This window comes from Cyprinus carpio, chromosome B8 (genome assembly GCF_018340385.1).
Source record: "Cyprinus carpio isolate SPL01 chromosome B8, ASM1834038v1, whole genome shotgun sequence".
Lineage (NCBI taxonomy): Eukaryota > Metazoa > Chordata > Actinopteri > Cypriniformes > Cyprinidae > Cyprinus > Cyprinus carpio.
The window spans coordinates 9,308,737-9,335,598 of record NC_056604.1 but is presented as its reverse complement, the minus strand read 5'-3'; the positions used below and the strand labels follow the sequence as shown (position 1 = coordinate 9,335,598).

General features: G+C 34.6%; 1 protein-coding gene across 11 annotated transcripts in view; it reads right to left on the bottom strand.

The window, feature by feature from the left end:
* The window catches only part of LOC109094537 (cAMP-specific 3',5'-cyclic phosphodiesterase 4D-like), a 119,691-nt gene that overhangs the window by 5,706 nt on the left and 87,123 nt on the right, over positions 1–26,862 (bottom strand). For 4 of the 11 annotated variants that reach the window (XM_042729597.1, XM_042729590.1, XM_042729591.1 and 1 more), the window contains 10 exons: positions 12,750–12,941; positions 12,552–12,588; positions 12,367–12,443; positions 12,159–12,208; positions 8,396–8,508; positions 2,503–2,596; positions 1,975–2,150; positions 771–869; positions 504–668; positions 291–390 (listed from right to left, as the gene is read on the bottom strand). In XM_042729597.1, the coding sequence (XP_042585531.1) occupies positions 291–390; positions 504–668; positions 771–869; positions 1,975–2,150; positions 2,503–2,596; positions 8,396–8,508; positions 12,159–12,208; positions 12,367–12,443; positions 12,552–12,588; positions 12,750–12,941 (1,103 nt within the window). Of the gene's footprint in view, positions 1–290; positions 391–503; positions 669–770; positions 870–1,974; positions 2,151–2,502; positions 2,597–3,499; positions 4,582–8,395; positions 8,563–9,827; positions 9,843–11,166; positions 11,183–12,158; positions 12,209–12,366; positions 12,444–12,551; positions 12,610–12,749; positions 12,942–19,247; positions 20,386–22,575; positions 22,783–25,682; positions 26,385–26,862 lie in introns of those variants that run through there. The other 7 variants (XM_042729600.1, XM_042729598.1, XM_042729595.1 and 4 more) reach the window with 6 other exon arrangements.

Genomic DNA, 26,862 nt, shown 5'->3' with positions numbered 1-26,862 from the left:
CGTTAATTGACATTTGGATTACTTGTGGATTACTGTGATGCTTTTACCAGCTTTTTGGACTCTCATTCTGACGGCACCCATTTACTACAGATAATCCATTGGTAAGCAAGTGATGTTATGCTAAATTTCTCTAAATCTGTTCTGATGAAGAAGCAAACTGATCTTGGATGGCCTGAGGGTGAGTAAAATTTCATCAAGTTTACATTTTTGTGTAAACTATTTCTTTAATGCCACAGCAGCAAAAGAAAGTTTAATAGTAAAGTGTCATGTTCTTAGAGCTAGAGACTTACTAGTGTTGATGAGAAACTGGTTGGAGACGCCAGGATGGTCAACATCATGTATTGCACTGGCAAATATGGCAGCGAGAATTTCAAGGTCTGTAAACACAGCCTGAAAATAACAGACACAGAAAGATTTTCTTAAATCTTACATCATAGTCCACTTTTTTAATACCTAACAATCAGAAAAAAACAGCATTGCATACTGGGACAGCAGTATCATACCTCAAGGGCAGGGGTTGATAACAGGACGTGAGTGGACTGTGTGACATCAGCAGCGTGGATGTTGTTGTGATAGGCAACGTCAGCATGGTAATGGTCCTCTAAAGTCATCAGATAGGTGACAAACGTGTCGAGGGGAATTTTAAACGTCTTTAACAAGTCCCTCTCCTACAGGAAGACAACCCATATGGTTTGTCCTTGTTAGCAGCAAAAGACAAACAAACTTAAAACAAACTTGAGCTTGAGGGAACAAATACTGTAAAAATGTACCTGGAATATTGAGTGCATCATAACCGTTAAAGGTCTGTTCCCAGAAAATTCTGACACTTTGAAGACATTAAGACCCCATTTATTTACATCTTCAAGCTCCTGAAATGACACAAAGTGAAACATATGTTTTGATTTCCTATATTGAAGTTTTCTGTGAATCTGTAATTTATAGCCATTTTATTTTAAACACTACCGTTAAAAAGTTTGAGGCTGGCAAAATTTTTAAAATGTTTTTTAAAAAAAGTATCTTATGCTCACTAAAGCATTTATTATATCAAGAATACAGTAAAACAGTGATATTACAATTTAAAATAAAAAAATTTAAAAATAACAATTTAAAAAAATAAAATTATTTTAATATTTTAAAATGTAATTTATTCCTGTGATGGCAAAGCTGAATTTTCAGCAGCCATAACTCCAGTCTTCAGTGCCACATCATCGCTCAGAAATCATAATATCATGCTGATTTAGTGCTCAAAATACAATTCTTTTTTTATTATTATCAATGTTGAAAACAGTTGTGCCGCTTAGTATTTTTGTGTAAATAGTGAGACATTTTTTCTGGATTCTCTGATGAATAGAAAGTTCTAAATAACCAGAGACTATAGAATACCCAAGATGTGTCACTCATATAGTTTTGAATGGGGAAAAATGCAACGCTCAATATGGCCACTCTATCGAACAAAGCCCCGCCTTCTGAGGATAAGAGCCAATCGCTAATCGGTAAAGTCAGCTGCCGTTGCTAAATAAATAGTCAACGCTCTGAGACGTGTGCCTAGGATTGGCTGGTCTAGCCTGAGAAATAAGCTTTTTTAAACGCAATTTGAGCAAAATAAACAACACATATGATACAGTTGTTGTCAGAATTTAATGGTGATTTCAAATATGAAATTTAATCGTAAGCTTTGTGAACAGTTTTGGAGAATTAGATGATTACCCATTCAAAGAGATAGGAGATGCACTTGCATGCCTGAGAAGTGTTTCAAAGATGGCCACCGAGTGACATGAATTGCCTTAAAGGGACTTTAATATAACAGCATTTATTTAAAATAGAAACATTATAATTGTGTATCTATTTAACATATCCTTGTAAAAAAAAATCTGAACTTCTGAATGCCAGTGTATTTTTTTTTCCATGTATTTTAAGACTTTATTAAATAAGATTTTTTTTATTATTATTATTTAATATATATTTTAGGATTACCTTGGCCAGCTCATCTTCTGTTTCAGTTTTGACTCCAAACCGAGGGATGCTAGAGTTGGTAAGGCTGGAACTGTGTGTTAACTTTTTTACACCACTAATCTGGGACATCGGCCTTTTCTTCTTCTCCTTGTCTTTCTGGGACTGGGGCGTTGGCATTTCCACCTCGTGTTGCTTGTCTAGAGAAACAGAAATCGCTCAGAGAAGGTTCTAGAAATTTTTGAAAAAGAATAGTGGGCTATGGTCATTTAACGGTCTCACTAGTGGCTGATTATTTAGCTACACGACCGTCAGGCTACAGAGCTGCTGCTGACCTGCTTTTTGCTCATAATCAGCACTTCAGTTGTCCTAGTTCTCTGAGTTTCCCCAAAAATTTTACACAGCTGCCCTCCTCCAGTCAAAATGCTTTGACTCATTTGTACATTTAAAAATGCTGTGCATGTTGCCACATAACATTATAGCTGTATTCTACACTCAATGTATGTAAACATCCATGTTTGGTCTTTATTATGGTTTTCGTGGGACACTCACCTAAGAATGTACTGGAGATGAACTCAGACACCTGGTTACCAGATCGGCTCATCTCTGAGAGGTGAGTCAATTCTCTATTCAACATCCTCTTGAACTGTCGAGAAACAAACAAACAGGGAAAATTATTATTATTTATTTATTTATTTAAGATTTAGACATATTTTGTGTGAAAAAAATATGACTGTTTTTTGAGTATCCATAATTATTTATGGAAAAACTGAAGAAAAGAAGAAAAAAATCAAAGTAAAAATATCTAGTGTGGAGGTGTTGTGTAATAACATTCTAGCACCATTGTCCAAACACCCCCTCTTTTATTCACGGCTCTAGACACCATTTTACCTTTTTTAATCATTTAATGGATTTTCTGTTGTCAGCTATGTTGCTGTCTGTTGGCAGATACACCATAGTTTCAAGGCTGAGTCCTCTAAACAACCCAAAACATATGAATCCTCTCACACTGTTGAGATTTGTCAGGTCAAAACGACCTGCTAGGTCACTCCACATAGACGCCACAAAACAAAATACCTTTTTCCCCGTTTCTAACAAGATTTGCAGACACCAGCTAGAGACAAAAACCACCGCATGCTCAAAAATAAACTTCCTAATGTGCGCAAACAAACAACTAAAACAGCCCAGCAACAGCACATGATGTGCTGGTGCTTTTTGTAGTAGTTTGGTTCAAATAGTGATACAGCCTAAATGAAAATAGGAAAGTAAACACTAACAACAAGGCACAGAATAGAAATAAAAAAGCAAAATTTTGTTTTTTAAGTACTGTAATTATGAAAAAATGCAGATTCTAAATATACATAATCTAAACATAAAAATACAAAAATGCCATTAATTAAGAAATTCATTCATTTAGATACCTGTCATGTTTCTTTATGCAACCTTTGTTTTTATGTAACCACATACTGAACACCAGTAATAAACAATAGCAGCACATCCAACCACATTCCAATATTAGAATACAGTATTTAATGATTGATTAGCTTACCTTAATGTATCCCCAAGAAACTGACAGCAAATAATTTGCCTCAGGCATTTTGAATGAGTAAGTCCAGATAGCAGATGAAATTAGAAAACACTGGCTGATAGGTAAGATGAACAAACTGCTCAGCGAGAGGATCTCACAGCTCCATTTATTTTGTAATCCACCTGAACTAAGGTTATGATATTACACTAAACCCTATATGAAAAGTCCAGAAATTCCACAGCATTCCTTGCGATGGCTGACTCCACTGTTAAGAAACCTGGCAAGATTCCATCTAAGACAGAGGAGGGCGTGAAGAAGCCACGGCATTGTCTGATTGCATCTATCCGTGAGCTGCGCACTCAAACCAAATAGACTGAAAAATGTCTGCGCTTTGGAAGGAAAATATGCCCAGTTAACATCTTCCAAATAAGGCTGCGTTTCACACAATCATTCAGGTGAGAGTCTCTGACTGCAGCCCTGCCAATCAGGTGGCTCCTCCAGATTAGAATGAGCTCATCGCTGCAGCCGATTGGCCGAGCCGAACTCGCATGTAAATCCTCTGGGAGTGCTTTCCTCCTCAGGACCCCTCCCACTTCACCCTCAAGATGTCTGCAGCTCAGTTGGAGGATGTTTCTTTGTACGAGAGCTCTTAAATACAGCAGATAGCTCCCCAAAAAGGCACACAGTCATTATGTGTGGTTTGGATTCATGCGTGTTTACGTCATGTTTGAATATGCGCATATGTGTGCGGACAGATGCGTGTGTATGTGTGGAGGGGTGAGGTAATCTTCATGACATGACGTGAGGTTTGGAAGTGGACATTGTGTCAGCCAGACTCATAAAATATTCAGTGAAGTTCATTCACATAAATCCACAGAGGGGAGTCAATGGAGAACATATGTCATATGAACAAGAACAAAACAAACCGATGACGCCGTGCTAGACTTGTCCTGCTAAATTGTTAATGAGCCCTTGAATAAAGCAAAAACTATGCCGGGAAATGTGCCATTTTATTTTTTTACTGATTGTAACTGGAAAAAAAAAGTTTCTAAGGGCTAAACAATACATTTTTTTCCACTGGCCCAGTAGTTTAGACTTTTTACTAGGCCTGCCCTATGGCAAAACCATTAAAAATGACACTTGTATATTAAATTTAATAAAAATAAAATAATATATATGTAAGTTAATAATAAAATTATATCAAATTTAATTGATTCATTTATAGCTGTCATGGAGCAAATAAAAAATTTGTATATACATATATAAACATTTACAAATTAACACGTTTTTAATTTGTTCCATGACTGGTATAAACATAATACATGCATCTATCTATTCTTGCATATTTATCAGTAGAATTCTGTCAAATTTACAAAAAAAAAAAAAAAAAAAAAAAAAAACTTATTTTTGCCAACAAAAACAAAAAACAAAAAACTAAACATAAAAACTAAAATGTATGTATTTTATGCACTGTAATAAAATATAAATTTTAAATATATACATTATGAATAAAAACAAAATATATGTGATGAAAAAGCAAATATATGTGATGGCTATATACATGATAATACTTCTTCCTATTCTTGCATATTTATCAGCAAAACTATTATAAAACTATATAATACTACTATTATAATACTATTATAAAACTATATAATACTACTATTATAATACTATTATAAAACTATATAATACTACTATTATAAAAATATATAATACTACTATTATAATACTATTATAAAACTATATAATACTACTATTATAAAACTATTATAAAACTATATAATACTACTATTATAAAACTATTATAAATTATTCTGTCAAACTGGCAAAAATTTACTTATTAAAAAAAACCTAAAAACTAAAATGTATGTCTTTTACACAGTGTAATTATGATAAAATATGCATTTTAAATATATACATTATGAATATAAAAATACAAAAATGCAAATATATATGATGGCTATGCTTATTATTGCTTATTTCTATTAGCAGAATTCTGTCAGATTTGCAAAAATTCATTCAAATGAGCAAATTACTAACATTTTCAAGTCATACAGCAAAATCCAGCAATCTTTATGCAATATAACATAAATATATGGTCAGGGCCTGAAGTATTTAGCCAAATTTATGATTACTGTGTAAAAGACTTCCAATGGCCTACTATCCAAAACCACACTGTACCCAGAGAGCAAGTGACTAAAAAAAGCACCTGTAGGCCTCGGACATTTTTAGAAACATGTCACTGAGGTACTGTACCAAAACCTGTGTCTTTACACTGAGCTGGACAGAGCCGGTGGCAGAAATACATGCTGCATGGCAGCAAATAAAGAGCTGAGGCACTGAGGCAGTGGAGCTGACAGAACATGGTCAGGGATTATTTCACACTTCTGGTCCCTGTGTACCACTAGTGGGATGCTGAGTAATTTGCAGCTTTACTGGAGCAGATGAGCCGACGGTAATAGGCTGTTGCGGGTCCGTGCGGACAGAGGTGACTGTGTTTCTATTGTTGGAACATCTAGAGGGTGTTAAAACACATCTCCCAGCAAAAAATGGAAAGATATCACACAATTTGTAGCTGTGATTCCTTGAAAATGTGTTTTCTGGGACAGAGGCCTAAATAATGATTTGTTCCTGAATCCATCCCTCTAGTCTAATAATATGCCTTGTAGATCAAAAGCAACGTTATTCATTATTTCTTCTGAACTTGCAAGGGATTTGATAACATCTATAAATTGTAAGCTCAAAATAACATAATGTTGACTTCAGTTCAAAATAACATAATTCTTATTCTTATATAAACTGCACATACATATACTATTTCAGCAGACTAAACAGCAACAACAAAGCCATTGAGCACTCTTTGATGAATTACAATGATGCATAAGTTTTCAGACCTCTCCAATATCCATAACATACATACAGCTTTGAAAAAGGGCATTTCTCTAATGCAATTCAGATGAGCAAATAATCAACAATACAAAAATAAACCAAATTCAGTATTACAAAATACCAGATCAGATAGCATGTAAAATGTACATTTTCCTAAAGTGACACTGTCCAACATTTACATAAAAAGCAGGTTAAATGAAATCAAAAGTTATTAAAAATGAACTTACAGTAAAATGACTTGAAACACAAAAATCCTCCAATTGACCAATCCTCCAAATGACTATTAATAATAATAATGTCTGAATTAACCCAATAATTGCATGAAATTAAAAAATAATAATAATAAAATTAAAAACAAAGCAGTAATATAACATGATTTTTTTCTGAAGCATTAGTTTGACTTTGAACTGACTTGGTTGTAGTAGTATATAGTTAATATAATAGTGTTTAATATAACAGATAAACATATTATTAATAGAAATAATATATTTTACATAAAAAATAAATAGAACATTTATAAATATTAAATAATATTTATTAAATAATATTTGCATAATAATATTAAAATATTAAATTATATTTTGTTAAAACTAATATATTTTAATATAATTAAATATATAATATATTATATTAATATATAATTACTATTAATATAACATCATTATTCATAGATAGCATAGATATCACTGCTTGATCAAAAAAGTGTAGTTCTGCTTGAAACTCTGTTTTACAGATTAATACCTATAGCTAAAAAAAATAATTTTAGAGTTATAAAACAGATCTACACTGCATTCTTATGGTGAAATAGATATGTTTTTCTGTCATTGAAATGGAAGACGTATTCAAGCACCCAGGCTAATATGAACACTGACTGCTAATAAATCATAAAAACAATCGCAATGGACAATGTTTTTCATATCAGTCTAGCTATTTCTGTTCTGAAACAACACGAAAACAGTGTTATTTATAACAGTGCTGTAGGATATAACACTTGCGTGGCGAGTGTGAGGCAGTTTTATAAGGGATACGCCACTATTGCTATTGAGCTAAAGCAACAAAGCAAACTGACAGGCCTTGTGCGTTTCCATGGATACTGGGTATTGAGGAGGGAAAGGGAGGAGGGGGGGTTCGGTCGAGTGAAACGTATGAAAATGTGAGTATTTGACGCTTCTGTTACTTATGTCTGCTCACCTCTGTCAGACCTTTAGCCCAGTTGTCTAAGAAATATTAGAAGCATCTCAAATCTTGTTTTTTTATAAGACGTTGTGGCTGAGTGGACTAGACAGGATACACACTACAACCTGATTAGCATGCTGTATGTGTACTGGGGCCTTGCTGGAGACTGTGAGCATGCTCAGTGCAGCCTAAATGACGATTCTGCTGCTGTTATTGCAAACAGTGCACTGCTTAAAAGACACTGAAGCATGACCAAATGGCATATAGCTTATTTTTCTAAAAACAACTAAACAGTTTAGTAGTTTATTATATGAGCAGACTGCCGTTTTATAATGTTAATCATCTCAAGCTCATTTTTAAATGAATGTACAATACTTAAAAGGCTACAATCACAGTATGATCAGGTCTACCAGAATTCAACAAATGACTAAAAACATTTGCAATATCCTAAGTCTTATTCAGTCTTATAGTCATTTCATCTTAAGGCAATATATCATACTGTATATTGTGCACAAGTGCAAAATAAAATAAAATAAAATAAAATAAAATAAAATAAAATAAAATAAAATAAAAAAATTAAATAAAAAAAAATAAAATAAAAAAAAAAAAAAAAAAAAAAAAAAAAAAAAAAAAAAAAAAAAAAAAAAAAAATATCAAAAAACAAAAAAATCAAAACATGGTAAAAAAAAAAAAAATAAAATAAAATAAAATTATAAGTCCACAATATGTGCACCATTTGTGTCTATTAGTGGAAACTGAACCACAATAATTGCACTTCATCAACTTGCAGAACTATCCTAGGGAATCCTAAAAAGCACAAAATAACCCAAGACGCCTAGATCTTCTTACCTTGTTAGATGCCATCTCGCTGACTGAATGCCTGGTTTGGAGGGTCTCAAGCTGGTCGAGGCACCAGTCCAGCTCCTCCAGGGTGTCTGTGGCCAGTTTCTGGTAGGCCTCCTCTGGAGGAAGAGAAGGAGGCAAGGAGTCAGATCTCAGATGATTTAGGGGTCTAGCTGAGGCTCCCAGCAGAGGGCCCAAACTGCTGTAGACCGCCATGTTGGGATATCCCGACAGAACGCATGGGTAATTCTTCATGCTGTGCTGAAGCCCTCCACAGTGAATGATGGGGCCCCAAATTGAGCCAAAAAACAAGGTTTCCAAAAACACCGTAATCCAAACGAGGCACCGTAAAGACCAGGAGTGGGACTCAGATCTCGTGAGAAGCGAAGAACACTATATCCCTTACGAAAACATACAAAGGGGCCACACAAACCAATACTCACGCCGCTCACAAACAAAACAACAGTCACTGCAGAATCTATAGTCCTACATGTCGAGGAGCCCAGAGTCAAACCTCTCATCTCGGGACAGGGAGAATGTCATTGCTGTTGGCAGGCCCATCTCTGCGTGACAGATGCTGGTCTACATCCAAGAAGCCGAGGAGCGTGCGGTGGCCCCTAGGAGCATGCGATCCGACCCATAACAAAGCATACAGGCATAGAGTCATAACAATAACACACACGTATACTCGCTCATACATGCATACGAGCACAAACACAAAGCATACAGAGGGTTGACACCAACAGATGAGTGACTTGTTCTTGTTTCCAGTCTGCCGCAAAACAGAAGAAAGGTGCTCGCATCTGCCTGCCCCCTTTTCTCAGAGCAGTGGATGCCCTGCACGAGCACGGGGCAGCCGTAGAGCGTCGCTAGCCGAACGTGAGCCGAGCTTCCTCTTGAAACAGAAGCCTAAAGCCTGCCAGTGCCGCCGCATGCAGGAGAGAGAGGACTTCAGCTAAAACCTGACATGAACTTCACAGGATTTGGAGCTGAGAAGCTCAGGTCCTTCACAGCTGACAGTCTGAGAAAGGTCAGAGGTGTCTAATGTGTTGTTTTTTTCTTGGAGAGGATTCTTTATGATTTAGGTTTATAAAGATTGCAAATAATTTAGTAATTAAATTGTGGTCAGCATTTCAAGTTTGTTGAGATGGTACCATTTATGACATGCAAACCATCTGTTGCATGTGCATTTTTGAAAAAGGTTATTATGACCAAATGAGGGCATAAAAATAAGTGAAACAAAATAACAAAAGACTTAAAAAACAGACGTCATTGCAACTATGCTAGACATGTTGCTTACTGGAAGCAACTATGAAAACAAAGCCGGGCAGAATGCATGTGCCACATGTACACTCCTTTAACAAAGCATACATTATCTTATTCATTGCCTGTCTGTGTGTGTCTCTCTCTCTCTTTCTGCATGTGTGGTGAAGTACACAGGGCTGGGGTGCCACTTTCTCTGAAAGAGACTGCACTGACGTCAATGACATTCTTCTCGTGCTTAGCGCGACATCATACACCAGCCCATGAGAGGGCACTGGCTCCATAGACAGGAGAGCTGTGGCGAAAAGCTGGACTGGATTCCTCCAATCTGGGTCACAGGCTCTTGCTACCATTTCAGCAAGGAGGTCCTCATCAAAACATATGAGGATTTGATACACTAGAAATCACAAAAAAAATCTTAAAAAGGCACAGATAAAAAAAAAAAATGCAGTGGAAGTCTGTTGAATCACATCTTTATGCTCCAATTATGAGCAGAATTTTTGTAAATTGCAACTTGACTAAAATGCAACTGAATGCAAGTAAGATTTTTTTTTTAAGTGAACAGTTTTTCTAGTTTTTTATTTTTTTATTTTTGGAGTGTTCATATGCATTTTCTGGGGTAGGGTTTTTCAAATGGCCATAATAGTGGGTCTGTAGAAAATTTCAAAGAAAAAATAAAAATACAAAGACTTAAGCTCAATATGTACAGTACAGTATGGTTAAAGATGCTAAATAAATACATTTAAATTATTAGAAGTGGTAACTGTTTAGTAAAATTACTAAAACTGAAATTAATTAAATCTATATAGAAATATAAAAAAATCTAATCTAAAACTAATAAAAAAGGACAAAAGCACTTATCAAAAATTTAAACAAAAACTGAAAATATAAAAATAAAAGTTCAAAATGTTATTAGTATACTATATTATTAATATACTATATTAGTATATAAATTAGACCAATATGTATGGTTTAAGGTGCTATAAATACATTAAAATTATTACTAATTTACTAATTCATTGGATAATATTTTAAGAATTTATTTGCATTCAGCACAATGACAACATAAATGCCAATTATTATTATTTTGTTTTTTGTAACAACATTTACAAAATTAATTTTTCACTTAAAATATATGGCTTTAGATTTTAGGAAGCAGATTTTTCGCAATTTGATTATATTTGTGTCCTTAGCATAAAAAGGTTTGATATCCCATATTTGTATGGTGTTCTGGGTTGCCAGATGATTCCTTACTGGCCAAAGTAAAAAAAAAAAGCCCACTTTCCTGTGGTATTCTGGTCTGTAAATATGCAAGTCTGATCACACCTCTTCTTAACAAGCTCTTCTTGCCATAGTAAGCCCCACTAATTAGTCATTTAGGTGGCACTTTTATCCACAGTGACTTCCAGCACACTTATTAGGGAGATTCAACATGAAGCTAAGTGTCTTGCTTTAGGCTAGAATGGTGATAGTTTACACATAACCCCTTTAAGGGATTTTAGCCTTCTGGTGACCAGGTTGTATCTTCAGCTGCAGACGTCATCATCTCATTCTACATTAAGGTATATGGATATCTAGGCAATCCACACTCAACACCCACTAGACACTTTTAGTGGTCACATGACATCTAAACTCAGCACGGGGAGTTAAATTGTATAATGTATCCATCTGCTCACTGCCTCTAGTACAAATCAATATTATAAATCTATAACACCGGTGCTTTTTATCTCTGCAGCTGAACATTCTGCTCATGCTAAACATCCAGCAAGCACTCTGTACTACAGTTCTAGGTCAAACACCTGCATCTCAAAACAAGCTTTTCTTTGCAAACCTTTTAAACAGACCGCAAACAGAAGCTAATCGATACAATGAGCAGTGCCTCACTATTATGGCAAAGACACTGTCACATCCCAGGATGCTCTATAAAGAAAAAGTGAAAAAGTATCTTTAAAGCTTTAATTTGGGCATAGAGGTTATTACGACATATTATTTAATATTTCTTATCCGCTTCAGAGTACATGACATGCACACTGTGATATGTGATGTCTGGAGGTTGCCCTTATGCTGGTATAGACAAAACTGAAGGTGCCATACAAAGACAACATAATCCCTAATATCAGTTCTCCACAAATTAAAACAACCCTTATCCTAACACTAAACAAACCAAAAAGCTCAGAGAAATTGCTCTTTATAATATATCATAAAATAAAATAAAACTTAATTAAAATTTAAATGAAAATTAGAAGTGGTGCCTCGGCAACTAACTGTTTTATTTAAAGTACTAAAATTACTAAAACTAAATTAGGAATAAAAATAAATTAAAGCTATTATAGAAATATAAAAAGTCATTTAAAACTGAATTAAAATTTAAAGCAAAAACTGAAAATATTCAAATAAAAATTCAAAATGTTAACAAATACTATATCAGTGTATAAATCATACTAAAATAACACTGCTGTTGAATTGGCATGGCAATATTTAAAATATAAAAGTGAAGATGCGACACCTGTGTAGGAGGTCTTTGTGATGGGAGGTGGGTTACACATGGGGGATCTCCTGGTTGAGAAAAAAAGGAAACAAAGAATGTGTCATTGTGTATGATGCAAACAAAAGTAACACAGATTGACTGCTGTCACAAAACTTACAACATCTACAAATTCTGTCAAGATTCAGTGTTATGATAAAAATGTGAATGTTAAACTGAAAGCACTCACTTGTTATTGGCCCTTTCCTGTTGTACATTTGTTAAAGCAGCAAAATTATTCCGGACAGTCCTTAAACTTGCCAGAACCTGAGAAAAGACACATAAAAACATTAAAAAAGACACACAAAACATACATATACAGTGTTTCATAATTTTTTACATTTTGAAATATTGACATATTTAATATTGCAATACCTGTGCAAAAGGGGTAACAATCATGTCATCACCGTGTCTGCAAAAAAAGGACAAAATACTAATTACAACATTACAAGCTTTTTCTATTTATAGTTTTCCTTATTTGTCTTTCCATTTATGAATAAAACATGAACATTAATAAAAAGAAATGTATATCCCAATAAACCAGTTCTGCGTTTAAAAGGGACATTTGCTCACATGTCACTGGCGATGGAGGAGTTTCTGGACATAGACTTTGGTGAGAGGTCATAGTCGCTGTCAGAGCGGTACAGGAAGGACTCTCTCCTCTGGCTGTGCACAAAGTTGGCCTGGAGGATGAGACCTGACCCCGGGCTGGCCATGGGATCCAGCGGACTACGTCCTGATGAGGTGCCATTGTCCACATCAAAGCTGGGGAGACAAAATAACAGGACAGTTAGCGCTGATGTCAGATAAGATAATTGGAGGACGTTAGAGTAACATATTACTCAGGTTGACTGAGTTAACAATTTCAAGCAATTTGGGCATTTTGTAAAATGTTTTCTATTTTCTACTATAAGCCTATAAAGGATATGTGTGTTAGGTTAGTTTTAAACTAAATTTTATGGAAAAATAGCTTTTTTTAAAATGTTTTTGGTTAGGTAATTCCTAATAGTCACACAAGATACCTAGTGAGAAAACTTGTCCATATAAAAAATAAATTCTTGTTGTGGACAAAACTGTCAGGACTCATTTCCAAATAAACATGTAATCAAATAATAAAGACACGAAAAATTAAAGCTAAACATAGTCATAAACAATTAAAAAGAAACATAAAACAAAAACCAACAAACACAAAATAAAAAAACAAATAAATAAAACATACACAAAAAACAAAAAGCAAATATTTAACAAATAAACAAATAGAAAAAATAAAACGAATCAAAAATGTCAAATAATATAGACATGTCTATATCAAATAATAATGACATAAAAAATGAAAAATAACCATAGAAATAAACATTAAAAAGAAACATAAAACAAAGACCAACAAACACAAAATAAGAAATAAACAAAAAATATACACAAAAAAACAAAAAGCAAATATTTAACAAATATCATAAAGCAAAAAACAGAAAAATAAAACATTTAAAAAACACATACACAAAACAAAAACTAAAGTAAAACTTAAATTTGATCCAAAGGTAATGTGACTAACGTTATATTTAAATACATATTTATTAAGGTTGCTGGTATATTGTAGTGCAAAAAACAAAACATAAAAAAACAGCTCTTTCAGAAAAAGTCGCATTTTAGAGGGCTTCCACAGCCCAGCGGGAGAGCTGCCTTAACCTCCATCTCCCTAGTCCTTAGATCCACCCAACTGTGCTTACAACATGCTGAGTGCTGACCCATAATCCCTGGGGAGCATTAATATAATTGCTCTGCCCTGGGTATTTTCCTGACGCGAACAGTGACGTGGCTGTACTTCTTATTCTCATTTAACCACCGTCATCACCTCAATGCAGGCTCACATCTGAGACGAGTAACATGGTGCGGATGGATAAATCCATATTAGTGGTTCAGTCTGCACCTTGGTGTCTTCAGACTGTACTGTCTCGCACATAAAGGGCCAATGATTCATGACCCACGTAAAACCTGTGATTGAGTTTTTTTTTTGACTGAGAACAAATATGTCAGCAACAACAAAACTCACACATTGTCTGCGTTCAGAACAATCAAAGCACCACAGTGTGAGGAGAAAACAACACTTGGAGCTTGTATCCTGTACTTTTTCAACCCAACACATCATGGCACTTGACTTTATTTTTGTGTTTCATTGAGAACTTAAAACTAGAGTTGGTGGTGAGAGGCCTGCCGATGCGCTGCCCTCATCTCTCTTGGGTCATATCACAGGAATGCTTACCGTCTCACACTCTCAACTCCAGACATGCATTATGAATGAGGCTGTTCTCCTTTTACTGTAACCCACACAAAAGCACTGATGCTTACGCTACAAAGGGGAATATGGGCTCTTATAATAACAATAAATAAATCAATAAGCATGAAAATGAAAACTCCTCACTGATTCTAGAAAGATGGGACAAAACATGTCCATGATTAGTTTTGAAAACAGTAACATTTTTACATTTTTAGATTAATCTCAGATTATCACTAGAACCTTTATAATATAAATATTCAAATCCTTTTTACATGCTCTTTATTTCATGAAATTATATTATCACTCACTACCCCTAAAACCACCTGTGCTCAGACTACAAAATATTTAACAGAATAAAATATATTAAATATTAAAAAAACTATATTTATATCAAATCAATCAATCAATCAATAATATTTAGATTATAATTATAACATTTTCGCATCAAAAGTTAAATCTATATCTCAAAACATGCTAAACAGGTTAATTCAAAATATTTATTTTGTGTTTTGTCTCAAAAAGAATAAGACAAAAAAGTGTGTTTTTCACGTACACTACCATTCAAAGGTTTGGGATTCTTTTAATGTTTTTGAAAATATTCTCTTACATTTACCAAGGCTGGATAGTTTATTAAAATACAGTAATATTGTGAAATATTACTAAAAATTTAAATAAAGTTGCTGCTCAAGAAACATTTTTTATCAATGTTGAAAACAACTGTCCTGCTTAATAAGTTTGTCTAAATATAAATATTTTAATAATAATAATAATTTGGTGGGTTTTTAGGAGACTTTTGGGATTTTAAAGTCTTTACCCTCACTTATCATCACTTCAATGTGTCCTTGCTGAATAAAATGATTAATTTCTTTAAAAAACATCTTACTGACCCCAAACTTTTGAGCAATGGTGTATGTATGTTCTATTAACAATTGTTATTATTGCATATCTATATATCAGTTCTTCTTTTTTGAATATTGCTGTCCAAATTACAGTATGCTATTCAAACATTTATTAATTTTCGATTCCTCACAATAAGGAAAAGCCCATCAGCAAACAGCAGTGTTGTGAGCAGTTTGCTTTGTCTAGTGTATCTTCAGTTACAGAGGGGAAAATACTCCCCCAACTCCCATCCTCTCTCCACTCTCCTAGTGCTTTAATTTCCCTCACCTAATTTCCCTCTATCAAATAAACAGTATATGAAGGTCTCCATCTGTTCCCTGTACAAAGATCACTGTCTGCCCTGCCTAAACTACACTTAACATACAAACACACACAAGTGCGAACAACCCACAAAACATCTTATAATATAAGATATACAAAAACTCGTAATTAATTCACACATGACACAAACACAGAAAACCATGGAACAATGGAAACCTAAGAAACTTGTTATATAGATCAACACACAACACATTTCTAGCAGCTTTAAATCAGTGTCAGATAAAAACCTCTACCACATTAATCTTATGAGGAACATTTCTGTTGAACTCCTATCCCAGCCGAGGAATAAGGCTCTTATCTAGCGAAACGATCTTGACTTTAAGTGATGTTAAAACATGTTGTTCGAAATCATTCTGCTTTTGTTTTAACATCACTTAAAGTCAAGATATATAAAAAACAAAGTGGTTTGCTTAACAAATACCTAAAACAATCACAATAGGGTTATTCTTCCACAAACTACAAGAACGACTATGGACGGTGTGCCAATTCATTTAATGGTACTTTAGTGAAAGGATTAAATATGTCTGTCCCTTAAAAAATCAAAAAGATAATTACAGTAGCTGCAATCTCTACTATGCTATCCATGGCATCAGATGTCCAACTGGCATGCTCTATTGATGTGGACACCCTGCCCAATCCCTTTGGAAATGCAGTTTAAGCCACTTTAATTAAGACTGGCTGTTCCCCAAATAACTGTTTTTGGTACTAAACCAGTCTTTTCCAATTAGATCGGGAGTCAACAATAACAATGCTAAGATTTCACAGAGTTCTCAAAAGAGTTTAAATTATACTTTGAGTACTAATATTTATAATAAAAGAAAATGACAACAGAAACCACTAAAAAAACACAAGTGGGAAAAACAGGAACTAAACCTAAATACATATTTGTGATTCCAAAACTGAATAAATGAATTATCCCTAATGTTAAAAGCTGATTGCTAATGAGCTGGTACGTGACTGCCTGCCCTCCTAAGCTCTGTTTAATGGCATGTGGTCCATTGGGGCATAAGAGAAGAACAAAAAAGCACAGGAAATATGGAGTCTGACCCTGGGACATTCAGAAAGTGGAACCCAATGGTTTGAGACCACATGCAAAGAGAATGTAGAAGACATTGTTTTCTTCTGCTGATCACATGAGGCTGTTCCCCAAACACTGCTGGTTTGCTTGTCAATCATGAGACGGAACAGGAATATGCTTAAAATAGACAAATAAAAGCGATGCGCAGATAAAAATAGCAGGCAGGAATAATTCATGAATTAAATCAAGCTCTGTCAAAAGCATAAAAATAACTGACAGTTGTTAAAATTACCATGCTCTAAAATAAGTAAAGGAAATATGGGAAAGTGAATCAGTCAAAGCAGCAAAGTTTTGGGAGTCACTTATTAATTGTTTAGCTGAGTTCTGAAATTAAATTTCTCTGAACTATTAAATGAAGAAAAAGTTGACATTACATAAAAATATTATTTATTATAATTATAATATTAAATATTATTTTTTTTATTACATTTATTTTGAACAACTTAAAATATTAAATAAGAAGAACGTGCAATGTCAAGTTTTGTGGTGAGGGTCCAACACTTAAAAATTTTAATAATTTGTATTTTTGGTCAAATCATGGGGATAACATGATAACTTGAATATGTGTTGTTTAGAAATAATAGCTGTTTTAGCTCTATGTGGTGTTTTTGATTATATTTTGTGTTTGAGTTATCACAAATATAAAAACTTACTTTGGTATAGAAGTAACTCTTTATAACCTTTTCAGGTTTCACGACAGAAACACGTGCTCACCTTAACACACACTTCCACGAAATGCAAATATTGCACTTTGCCACATAAAAGCCGATGTAATTGGAAGGCTCTTGATTTGTTTATCTAATAAGGTGCTATAATGTGTCAGTAATGTCAAAGCTTAAATGACAGGAGAGGAAATGGGCCATCTATTCTATCAGATTAGATGTCATACAAAACATAACAAATCCACAAACCTCTCTATCACATAGAGACACAAATACAAACAGATTAAAACACACTTCACGAGCTGGAAGATGCAAGACTCTCTTAAATGCAACCACGAATCGGAAATTAGAAACATCTATTGAGATCACTAATGAAAAGCCCATTTAACTGGTTTGATGTGCGTGCATAATATAACCACACAGTATGTAAATTCAAATGATGGTAATATTTTATTAGACTTGCCCAAATGACTATAGTATGAATGACAGGATATGAGATGGCAACTATCACTTAATGATTGGTGTGTGACATGCGTTGAGTCACTGTCATGCATTACAATAAATCAAAATAAATAGGAAGCGCAGAGAATAGGTTCAATATATGAGATGAAGGAAACACATACTGACACACATACATCGCCCTGTGCACTGATAACATCAATAAGATGTCAGTGAGATTTCCTGCTGACATCTGAACCTTTTTTCATACACACACACACTTAAAGATTCTGAAAGCAAGGCTGTGTTTGCTTAGCTGAAAGCATGGAATGGAGCATTCCACAAGCAAAGGGGGATTGTAACCTGTCTCTTTTTTTGCTAGCCTACTTTATAAACCTTTAGACACAAACATAACAGAATTATGCACCAAAATAATCTTGTGAATCATCAATATGCAATATCTCAGAGTTTGCAGTGACGGATGACTGCTCAGATTATTCTTCACAAACGCAGTACATTTAAAACAGATTCAAAACTGTTGTACCAAAATAATCAGTTCTCCACAAACAATCATCACTTGCTTCTAAAATAAGCAAATACAAATGGAGAACAAGATGGGACAAGAGAAACAAAGGTGAGGTATCTGCCCTCTGGCACTGCTTGCAAATATGCTGCAATCCAGCAGCAGCCTTCTCATGTGGAAATATCAGTCCGCCTTTATGCCATTTTACAATTTTTTTTTTAAGGTGATTGTATAAACATATCGGATAAAGTACTGGTCACCATAAAAAATTGTTTCAGTTCTGAACTGAAATAACTGAAATAATCTTATTTATATACTTAAATATTATATAATAATAATCTAGAATATAATTAGAATATTTGACATGAATAAAATATATATAAAGTGTGTTTTAATATATATTTTAATATTTAATGGTGTAATCATTGGATAAAATATATTTCATATGTATAAAAACAAATTATTTCGGTAAAATAAAAAAAACATCTTAAAGTAATAAACATAAAAATTTGATGACGTAAAATCATCTCTACCCTTATTTGACAAGCAGGCAACATAATGCATCAAAGAATGTTTACATCTATCCCACAGTTACACTTTAACAAGTCAGTGCAACACAGAGAGTAAATAAAAAACCCAGAGGAAGAGTACTAGTGAAAGAGAATGCAAATAAAAGACAAATTCCTTAGGTAGAGTGAAACTCAATTTGTGGAGAAACAAATGGGTTAATACTTAAGAGGAAGCAGAGAGTTGCACAAGATGTTAAAAAGAGATATGGAAAGCCAAACGGTTGATGTAAGAGGGGAGAAGGAAACAGCAAGCATGGGGTAATAAGGTTAAGGGAGACAGAAGGAGATAGTCAAGAAGTTTTTACCCGTCTGTGTTCTTAAGTGAACTGGTGGAGCGAGACCGGGGCTTCATGATAATGCTCATTCTGGACATGGATTTCCCTCTGCTAGCGGCTACAGCTAATCCCAGCAGTGTGTGTTTGTTTTCAGTCCTCACGTGTGTCTCCAGGTGTGAACATGACTTGGTCGAGACGGCCCTGCCTCCGTTTGGTCCACTGACAGGAGCCCCTCGTGTCCCGGGACTCTCAAACTGACCGGACAGGCGTTCCAGTGTTTCTGTCACTCAGCAACCGGCTGCTATAATTCAAGACAATCCGTCTCTCCCCCACTTGCTCTCTCTCTCCTGAAACTCCCACCCTCTGTACTTTCCTCCCTCCCTTCCTGGCTGGCTGCAGGGCTCACTGCTTGGACTCGTGTAGTAATGACGTAGTCGGGGGTAGGGCGCTCCTCGAGTTTGATATGACTGAATGGAGGAGGCAACTTAACACCTCAACTTGTGAGGTTTCAGATGCCAGGGAAAAATAAAAGTTAAGAGATCCCAATGGATGGGGAAGGAGTTGCCCAATAGTATGAATTCACACTGAGTCAAAAGATTTAGTGTGAAACTGCACATCCTGTGAAGCCTGGAAATTCAAAACCACTTCATCCACACGAGTCATTCACAATGAGCTTATTAAAAGCACTTTCACGTACTGTGCAATGACCAGCATGTAATAATACAAGAGTCAGTTAACGGCCAAAACAGACAACAAGGGCTCTTCAAACATCACTGAAAGGTAAATAAATGACTAGTACTCAATGTCATGTACCACTTTTCAATTAGAGAAATCTTCAACAAAGAAAATTGAACACATGTGGCTATGCTTGACTAGTTTGTTGGAGCTAGTCTAACGGTTCACACATTAACTCATGCCAAGGGCCCTCAGAGGTGTTCCAGTGACGCATGACATGCATCAACCAATGACGGCGAAGCAGGGAGTATCGCCTGCAGCTCTGCTCACTTCATGGATTCAATAAACATTTAGACAACAAGCCTGACTTTATCTTCAGAGAAAGTTTACAGATCTGATTAGGAAGTAATCAGTGTCAGTGCTTAATTATAACGAATTAAAAAAGATACGAGACTTTAAAAGACTTTAATGGTGAGTGTGTGTTTGTTTCACTATACAGACAGCGGAGTAACTATCACACAATATCAACAGCTGATATAAGTTTGTGCACATCATTGCCCCCATGTGTTCACAAGATATTAAAGCAGATAGTACTAGATAAAATCAAGAACATCTACTGACAAAGTCAATTATTGAGTGTAAAAACAGAATCTAAACAAAATTAAGTGTTTATTGTAAGTGCTGTGGAATTAACCAACTAAATCACTGATTCACAAGTTGACACACTTTTTACTCCAGTGAATATTTCTTATTCTTTTTTTAAGTATATTACTATACAAATACAAACTATGAAGTCTGAATTATAACTAAGATTATAAATATTTCTACATTTTTTTTATTATTATTATTTTATTTATAGTTTTATGGTGTTGTTAAACACCAAGCAGTTAAAAACAACAAGCAGTTAAAAATAGCTAAATTCAAAGAAGAAGAAGAAGAAGAAAAACGGCTTAACCCTCAAAGACCGAGACAGCCGCCCGCTGCTAAAAATAACTGTTATTCTTAAATGTTTCATAACTTTTGAACCGCTAATCCTATCTGAATGATTTAAAAAGTGAGATTCTTCGCGTTTCAGAGATATCCTACTTTTCTCATTAGGATATTCAGTGACTCCGTAGTGTACGTGATTACGTCATCACATTTTGACAACATTGATTCGTCAGAAGAAAACCAATGCATTTCGTTCCTCTGAGCCAAACAGGAACGACTGTTGATGCTTAGTCCCACCCCCGTGCCCAGATTGGTTCAATCTGTCCCATATTCAACCAATAAACATAGGTTTTGGTCTTTTGAACCACTATTTAACATATTTCTTCATACTCAGATTTAAAATATATTTCTCTGAAACAAACAAAAAAAATTGTTTTGTTTTGTTATTATATAACACTCTTTCCATTTTCTTTATTCCCTAAATGTTTTTGGATACATCTCTGTTGTTAGTAAATGAAAAAGGCCTGTTTTTCACTTAAAGGCACTGATAACAATATTGTAAGACATAATTTTCTTGGGGAATGTTATATGTAAACTAAATTTTATTTGAAAGTGTAAAACACCCAGATACAACTTTCTAACAAAAAATATTCAAACTTTAGGAGTTTCTGTTTGAGTACACAGCAAAAAAAAAAAAAAAAAAAAAAAAACTAATTGTTGCATGTGTTTTTCTTAAAATTCTGTAATTTCATTCATTCTTAGAAAAAACAAAAGGAAAATTGGGACTTTAAATTAGTTAGACTTAAACTTCATGTTTTCTTGTTTATAATGATATATGGCACTTGATGCTGACTGCTAGAATAGGTCTGAAAAACAAAGAAAAGTACAGGTGTGGCAGGTACCCCAAAAATGTTCTTGGTCTTTAAGTGTTAACTGGCTTAGTAAGTAATGTAAACAGAGCAATTATTAAACATTTCTACCATTATTAATTAGAAAAAAAAAAGATTTTCTTAATTTAACGATTTATTGATGTAGGGGAATGTTGTTACACTATATCAGGTAATGAGAACATGCTATATTGACAATGATTTGAAAGGAATTTTTTTTTTTTACTTTTTTTTTTTTACTTTTTTTTTTTTTTTACATTTTGTCTAAAGCAAAAATGATTTATTCCACATTTAAAATGTATTAAAAGCTTTTCTGCAACTTAAAAAAAAAATATATGATTTGGCCAAAATCAGCAACAATGACATTGGAAAAGGTAATATACCCCCAAAAAAACAACAACTATTGTTCTGGCCAGCAGAAATTGTAGTAAACAGACTGTTATTAACATTACATCACATAAAACATGTGACAACTAAACCCAATTTCAACATGACCCATTTGACATTTATAAAAATTAAGCCATGGTTCAATTACATAATGTATACCAGTGTGGTTTAAGTCAGCCAATCAGATTCAAGCATTCAACAGCCCCTAGTATAATCATGTTTACTTGCTTACACAAGAGCAATTACAATAATATGCACTCGAAATTTAGCTTGATTGATCCTTAAGAATGTTAGGATACTTGAGACAGTTGTAAAAACAGACGACCACTGCAAAAAAAAAAGAAAAAAAGAAAAGAAAAGCAAAAGCATTAAAACATTGATGCAGTTACTGATACAGCCCCAACTAGTGTGTACTTTTAACCAGTTAAAAAGGTACATTATAAGCCACATATCTATCTAATGTGGAAGTTTGTATGTACCTGTGTGACCTGAACCAGCGTTTCCTTTTCTTGCCTTTCAGTGAGTTTATATCAAGCTGACGGCCATTCCAAGTAAAAGTGCTAAGAAAGAGAGAAAGAGGAGAACCACCAGGAGATTCACTAGCCATGGTGTCCTGAGAAAACTGACAGCTTGACTGACCCCTAATAAGAGAGCTTCAGCTTTGTGTGAGGAAAATGTCCACGTCACTACTCTGTCCTCATCCCATAATCCAATAACACCTCTCCGGCCTTCTCGCATTCAGCTGGTATGTCGGCAACACAAGCTTCTGTGCTGGTAAACTGTACATGAAACTATGTCAAAAGTAAAAAAAATAAAATAAAATGTAATCAGTTTTAAAAAACAGATTATTGTTTTGTAAACTTGTAAAAACAATTCTAAGCATCTTTAAAAAGCCAAAATCTGGAGCTTTAATCTCCAAGCATGCAGTAATTGTTCTTACTTTTGTGGTTTGGGATTAACTGAATTTCAGTTGCGCAAGATACAAGAAAGTGCTTGTTTCACAAGTCACAGCTGTTCATATATTTTCACACTAAGCATATAAAAATGTAACCAAGTTCAGAGCATATTCGGATCCTTATTATTATTTTAAATCAAAGTTTTGTTCTTGCACTCTAATGTATTCAAATATGAGATGTTTCAAAAACACATTTAAATGAAATGCTGTTATGAAAATTACCAGAGAACTTTCTCACAGGCCCATAAAAGCCATAAACATTTGATATTATATATATATATATATATATATATATATATATAATATATATATATATATATATATATATATATATATATATATATTGTATATATGACTGATTTGTTTGACCGATGTTTGTTTTTCAATGACAAGCACAAACCTATTCAAACTACTAAAGTGAATGTTACATTGAAAACTATTAAATTGTACAACCTCAAAAGGAACATTTCACATTGCACAAATATAAATGATAAACAGCTGTTTGAAAAGTTCTGCAGTGACATTTGTTTTCATTTAGTGCTTTGAAAGGAAATAAAAACTCAAGGACCTTTTGTCCTCGGCAGTCTTTAGGCCTTGTTAAAGTTTTGACCCTACACTACACTCTTAAAAATAAAGGTTCTTTATTGGCATCTATGGTTCCATGGAACCTTTCAATTGCACAAAAAGTTCTTCATAGTAAAGAGGTTTTTAAATGGTTAAAATTTTCTTTGCACCAAGACGAAGTGATTCTTTTAAGGACTGTTTATTGGAAGGTTCTTTAGGGAACCAAAAAATTTCACTGCAAAAAAAAAGTAATTTAAAAAGTGTAGAGTGCTTTTGTGTCATCAGCAAAGTAAGCTGAGAAAAAATGCTAAATGTTTATGTGTGGCCACCAGCTACTCTGAATAATACAAAAGCATCTCCAGATTTATGAGTTCTTGCTGTGAGATGTTACTTCACTCTTCCACCAAAGCAACTGCAAGTTCTCTAACACTTCTGGGGGGGGGGCACATGGTTTTACACATGGTTTTCCATTGCAAGGACGATCAGCTGCACATCCTGTTTCCCTGTATCACTGTCTTAAGCGTCTTACATTATGGACATTGCAGTTTATTGCTCTGGCCACATCTGCAGTCCTCATGGGCATCTTCCTTCTGGTCCTTCTCAGAGTCAGTAGAAAGGTCCCTTTAATGTCCTAAGCCAAGGTACTGTAACTGTGACCTTAATTGCCCGCCACAAACAGCTGGGATCTTAAGGACGGTTCCATAGGTATGCATAAACAAGCATGAAAATACAGTTCACTCTTTAACATTTTTTCCAATAAAGAACTGTAAAGCTTATTTTTATTATCTTTAAAATACAGTATTGTGTTAAAGTGATGTTTCTTATTTTTTGCTATACAGACATACACATTTAACATTTATTTATTATAATATAGAGCATAACAGTATTTAATTTAATTAGTTTACATTTAGTTTTAATTAGGTTTTTTTTTTGTTTTTTGTCTTAAAGTACTGCATTGGATAGCAGATGGTAAGTGTCTGGAAATGTACTGCTGCATCTCCACATGCATTCACCCCCATACAGTATCACACTCCCACTCACCTACAACCAATTATTAGTACAAATAAATCATCAGGAGCTGAACTAAGAAAAACTACACTATTTTAAAAAGTGTTAAATATATTCTAAATCTGATAAATGTGCTAAACCTCCTACTCATAATTACTTGGATGAAATAAAACCATGCAGAGAGAGAGACTCAACATTAGCGGCTGACGCCAGCTGAATGTAGAACAGAACACAGACGATTTGAATGGGTCTGTGCCACTTTATTGGAAAAAATCCTGTTATATAAAATTACCTTGATTTTCCTTTTTCCTTCATCTGAAAACTGCGAATTTACACTTTGCATGTTATCTGATGTGTCCTTTGACTCTCCATTTGTGTGTGTGTGCTTTATTGGCATTAGCATAAGGCACATATCTGATAGCGATTTTCTGTTGCCGAGCATTTGTCTTTGGCCCAATACACAGACTTACTCTCTCTCACTTACACACCCACCCACACACACACACACATTCAAATTTCTCTCAATGTGTACTGTAGTTATTGACACACACCTGCTCCTGAACCTTTATGAATAAAAATTAACACACATTTGTTGTGTAAGTTTCCACAGTATCTGATATTTGCCCAGAACAGGTCACGAGTGCCACTCAGTTCTACCTATTTATTGCCATTTATCTAACCGAGCTGTAGATAAAACAGGTTTATCGGTGACAAGAAGCATTAAAGGATCTTTAAGGAAATCAATGGGCTCATAACCAGCTGGTTATCACATCCTATTATTAACCACAGCCTTAAACAGCATCAGACATATTTACATGCATTTTCTTTTAAATTCAACATCATATGAATAAAAGCTCAAGTATAACCACTGACCTTCAGCATTCATATAGTAAGTGATCCAAACTGTCAGAACAGCATTTATTCATTCCTTAATTAGCCAGGATAAACACTATGAAATACCCAACATCTGGAATCTCCTGAATTATAATCCAATCCTAAATCGAATTATAAACATAGCAGCGGACTGTTCTGACGCATGTCACACACATAAAACTTTACCATTTTCTCCGGGGTTTGATGTCAATAGGTTTGTTGATGGCATACGGCGAACCGTTTATGCAAGCGCTACGGTAACGGGCGATCCTCTCCAGAGAACAAAGTTCTGAGTTTGCTGGCAAACTCATCGTCGAGTTACAATCAAAGCTGAACAGGTCCTACTACAGCTGAGCAAGCCTTCCTGGGTCAATCTGACCAGTTTTCAGTACTGTGAGTAAAAATGAGAATGGAGAGTGGAGGGATTGAGTGAGGACTGGAGGATGAGCAGAAAGGTAGAGGAGGGAGAGAGAGAGCGAGAGAGAGCAGGAGGTGGGTGAACAAGAAGCAGGCAGGTGATGAATTCATTGGCGAGATCATTAAGGTCAATCAGCCATTAGTGAACATTAATGAAGACCATCCAGAGTCAGCGTGTGAGTGTCTAAACGTATAAAATCCCACACACACGTTTCGTGGAATTGTCCTGACCTGCTCCAATCATACTTATATTGACTCGGTGGTATTTCTAAAAAGCTTTTATGTCCCGACTCTCTGCCCTTAATCAGACAGACGGGGCTGACGCACATCAAAAACACAGTCTCGCAAATGACAAAATGCCACAGACATTATATTTCTACTTTCAGCCAATTTAACCCAGTGCAACAGCTTTAGATTGTTAATACAGTCTTTTATGTGTACTGGACTTAATGTATTGTTATACACTGTATGTATGTAACCAATTAAACTTTAGCATTCAATGCATGCCACATTGTTTGTGCTACAGACATTAATAATTCTCCAATTTGTTGTCTGCTATTACTTATCTAAGCAATCAGACTACAGGTCAAAACCCACATGGTGGCCCTCTAAAGCCATTAAAATAATCAGTTTTTGAAATGCACTTAAAAACAATCAGAAAACCTTGGCAACTGCACAGCAATGCCCTGATAACCTCAACCCCTTAACATTGTGACCAATCACTGCTGAGAGTTTGTACAGAAAACATAGTTTATAATATTGCATGTGAATATCAAAATTGAGAACATCCAGCACAAATGACAACAGAATAACCCCTGATATTAGAAGCTAAACGATGAGAGATACTAAAAAACACAACTGGCAGAGCAGTGAGTTTTAGTTTTAGAACCGAGATTCCTCTCCCAATTCATTATCACTAAAAATTCTGCTTTGTTCACTAGATGGCAGC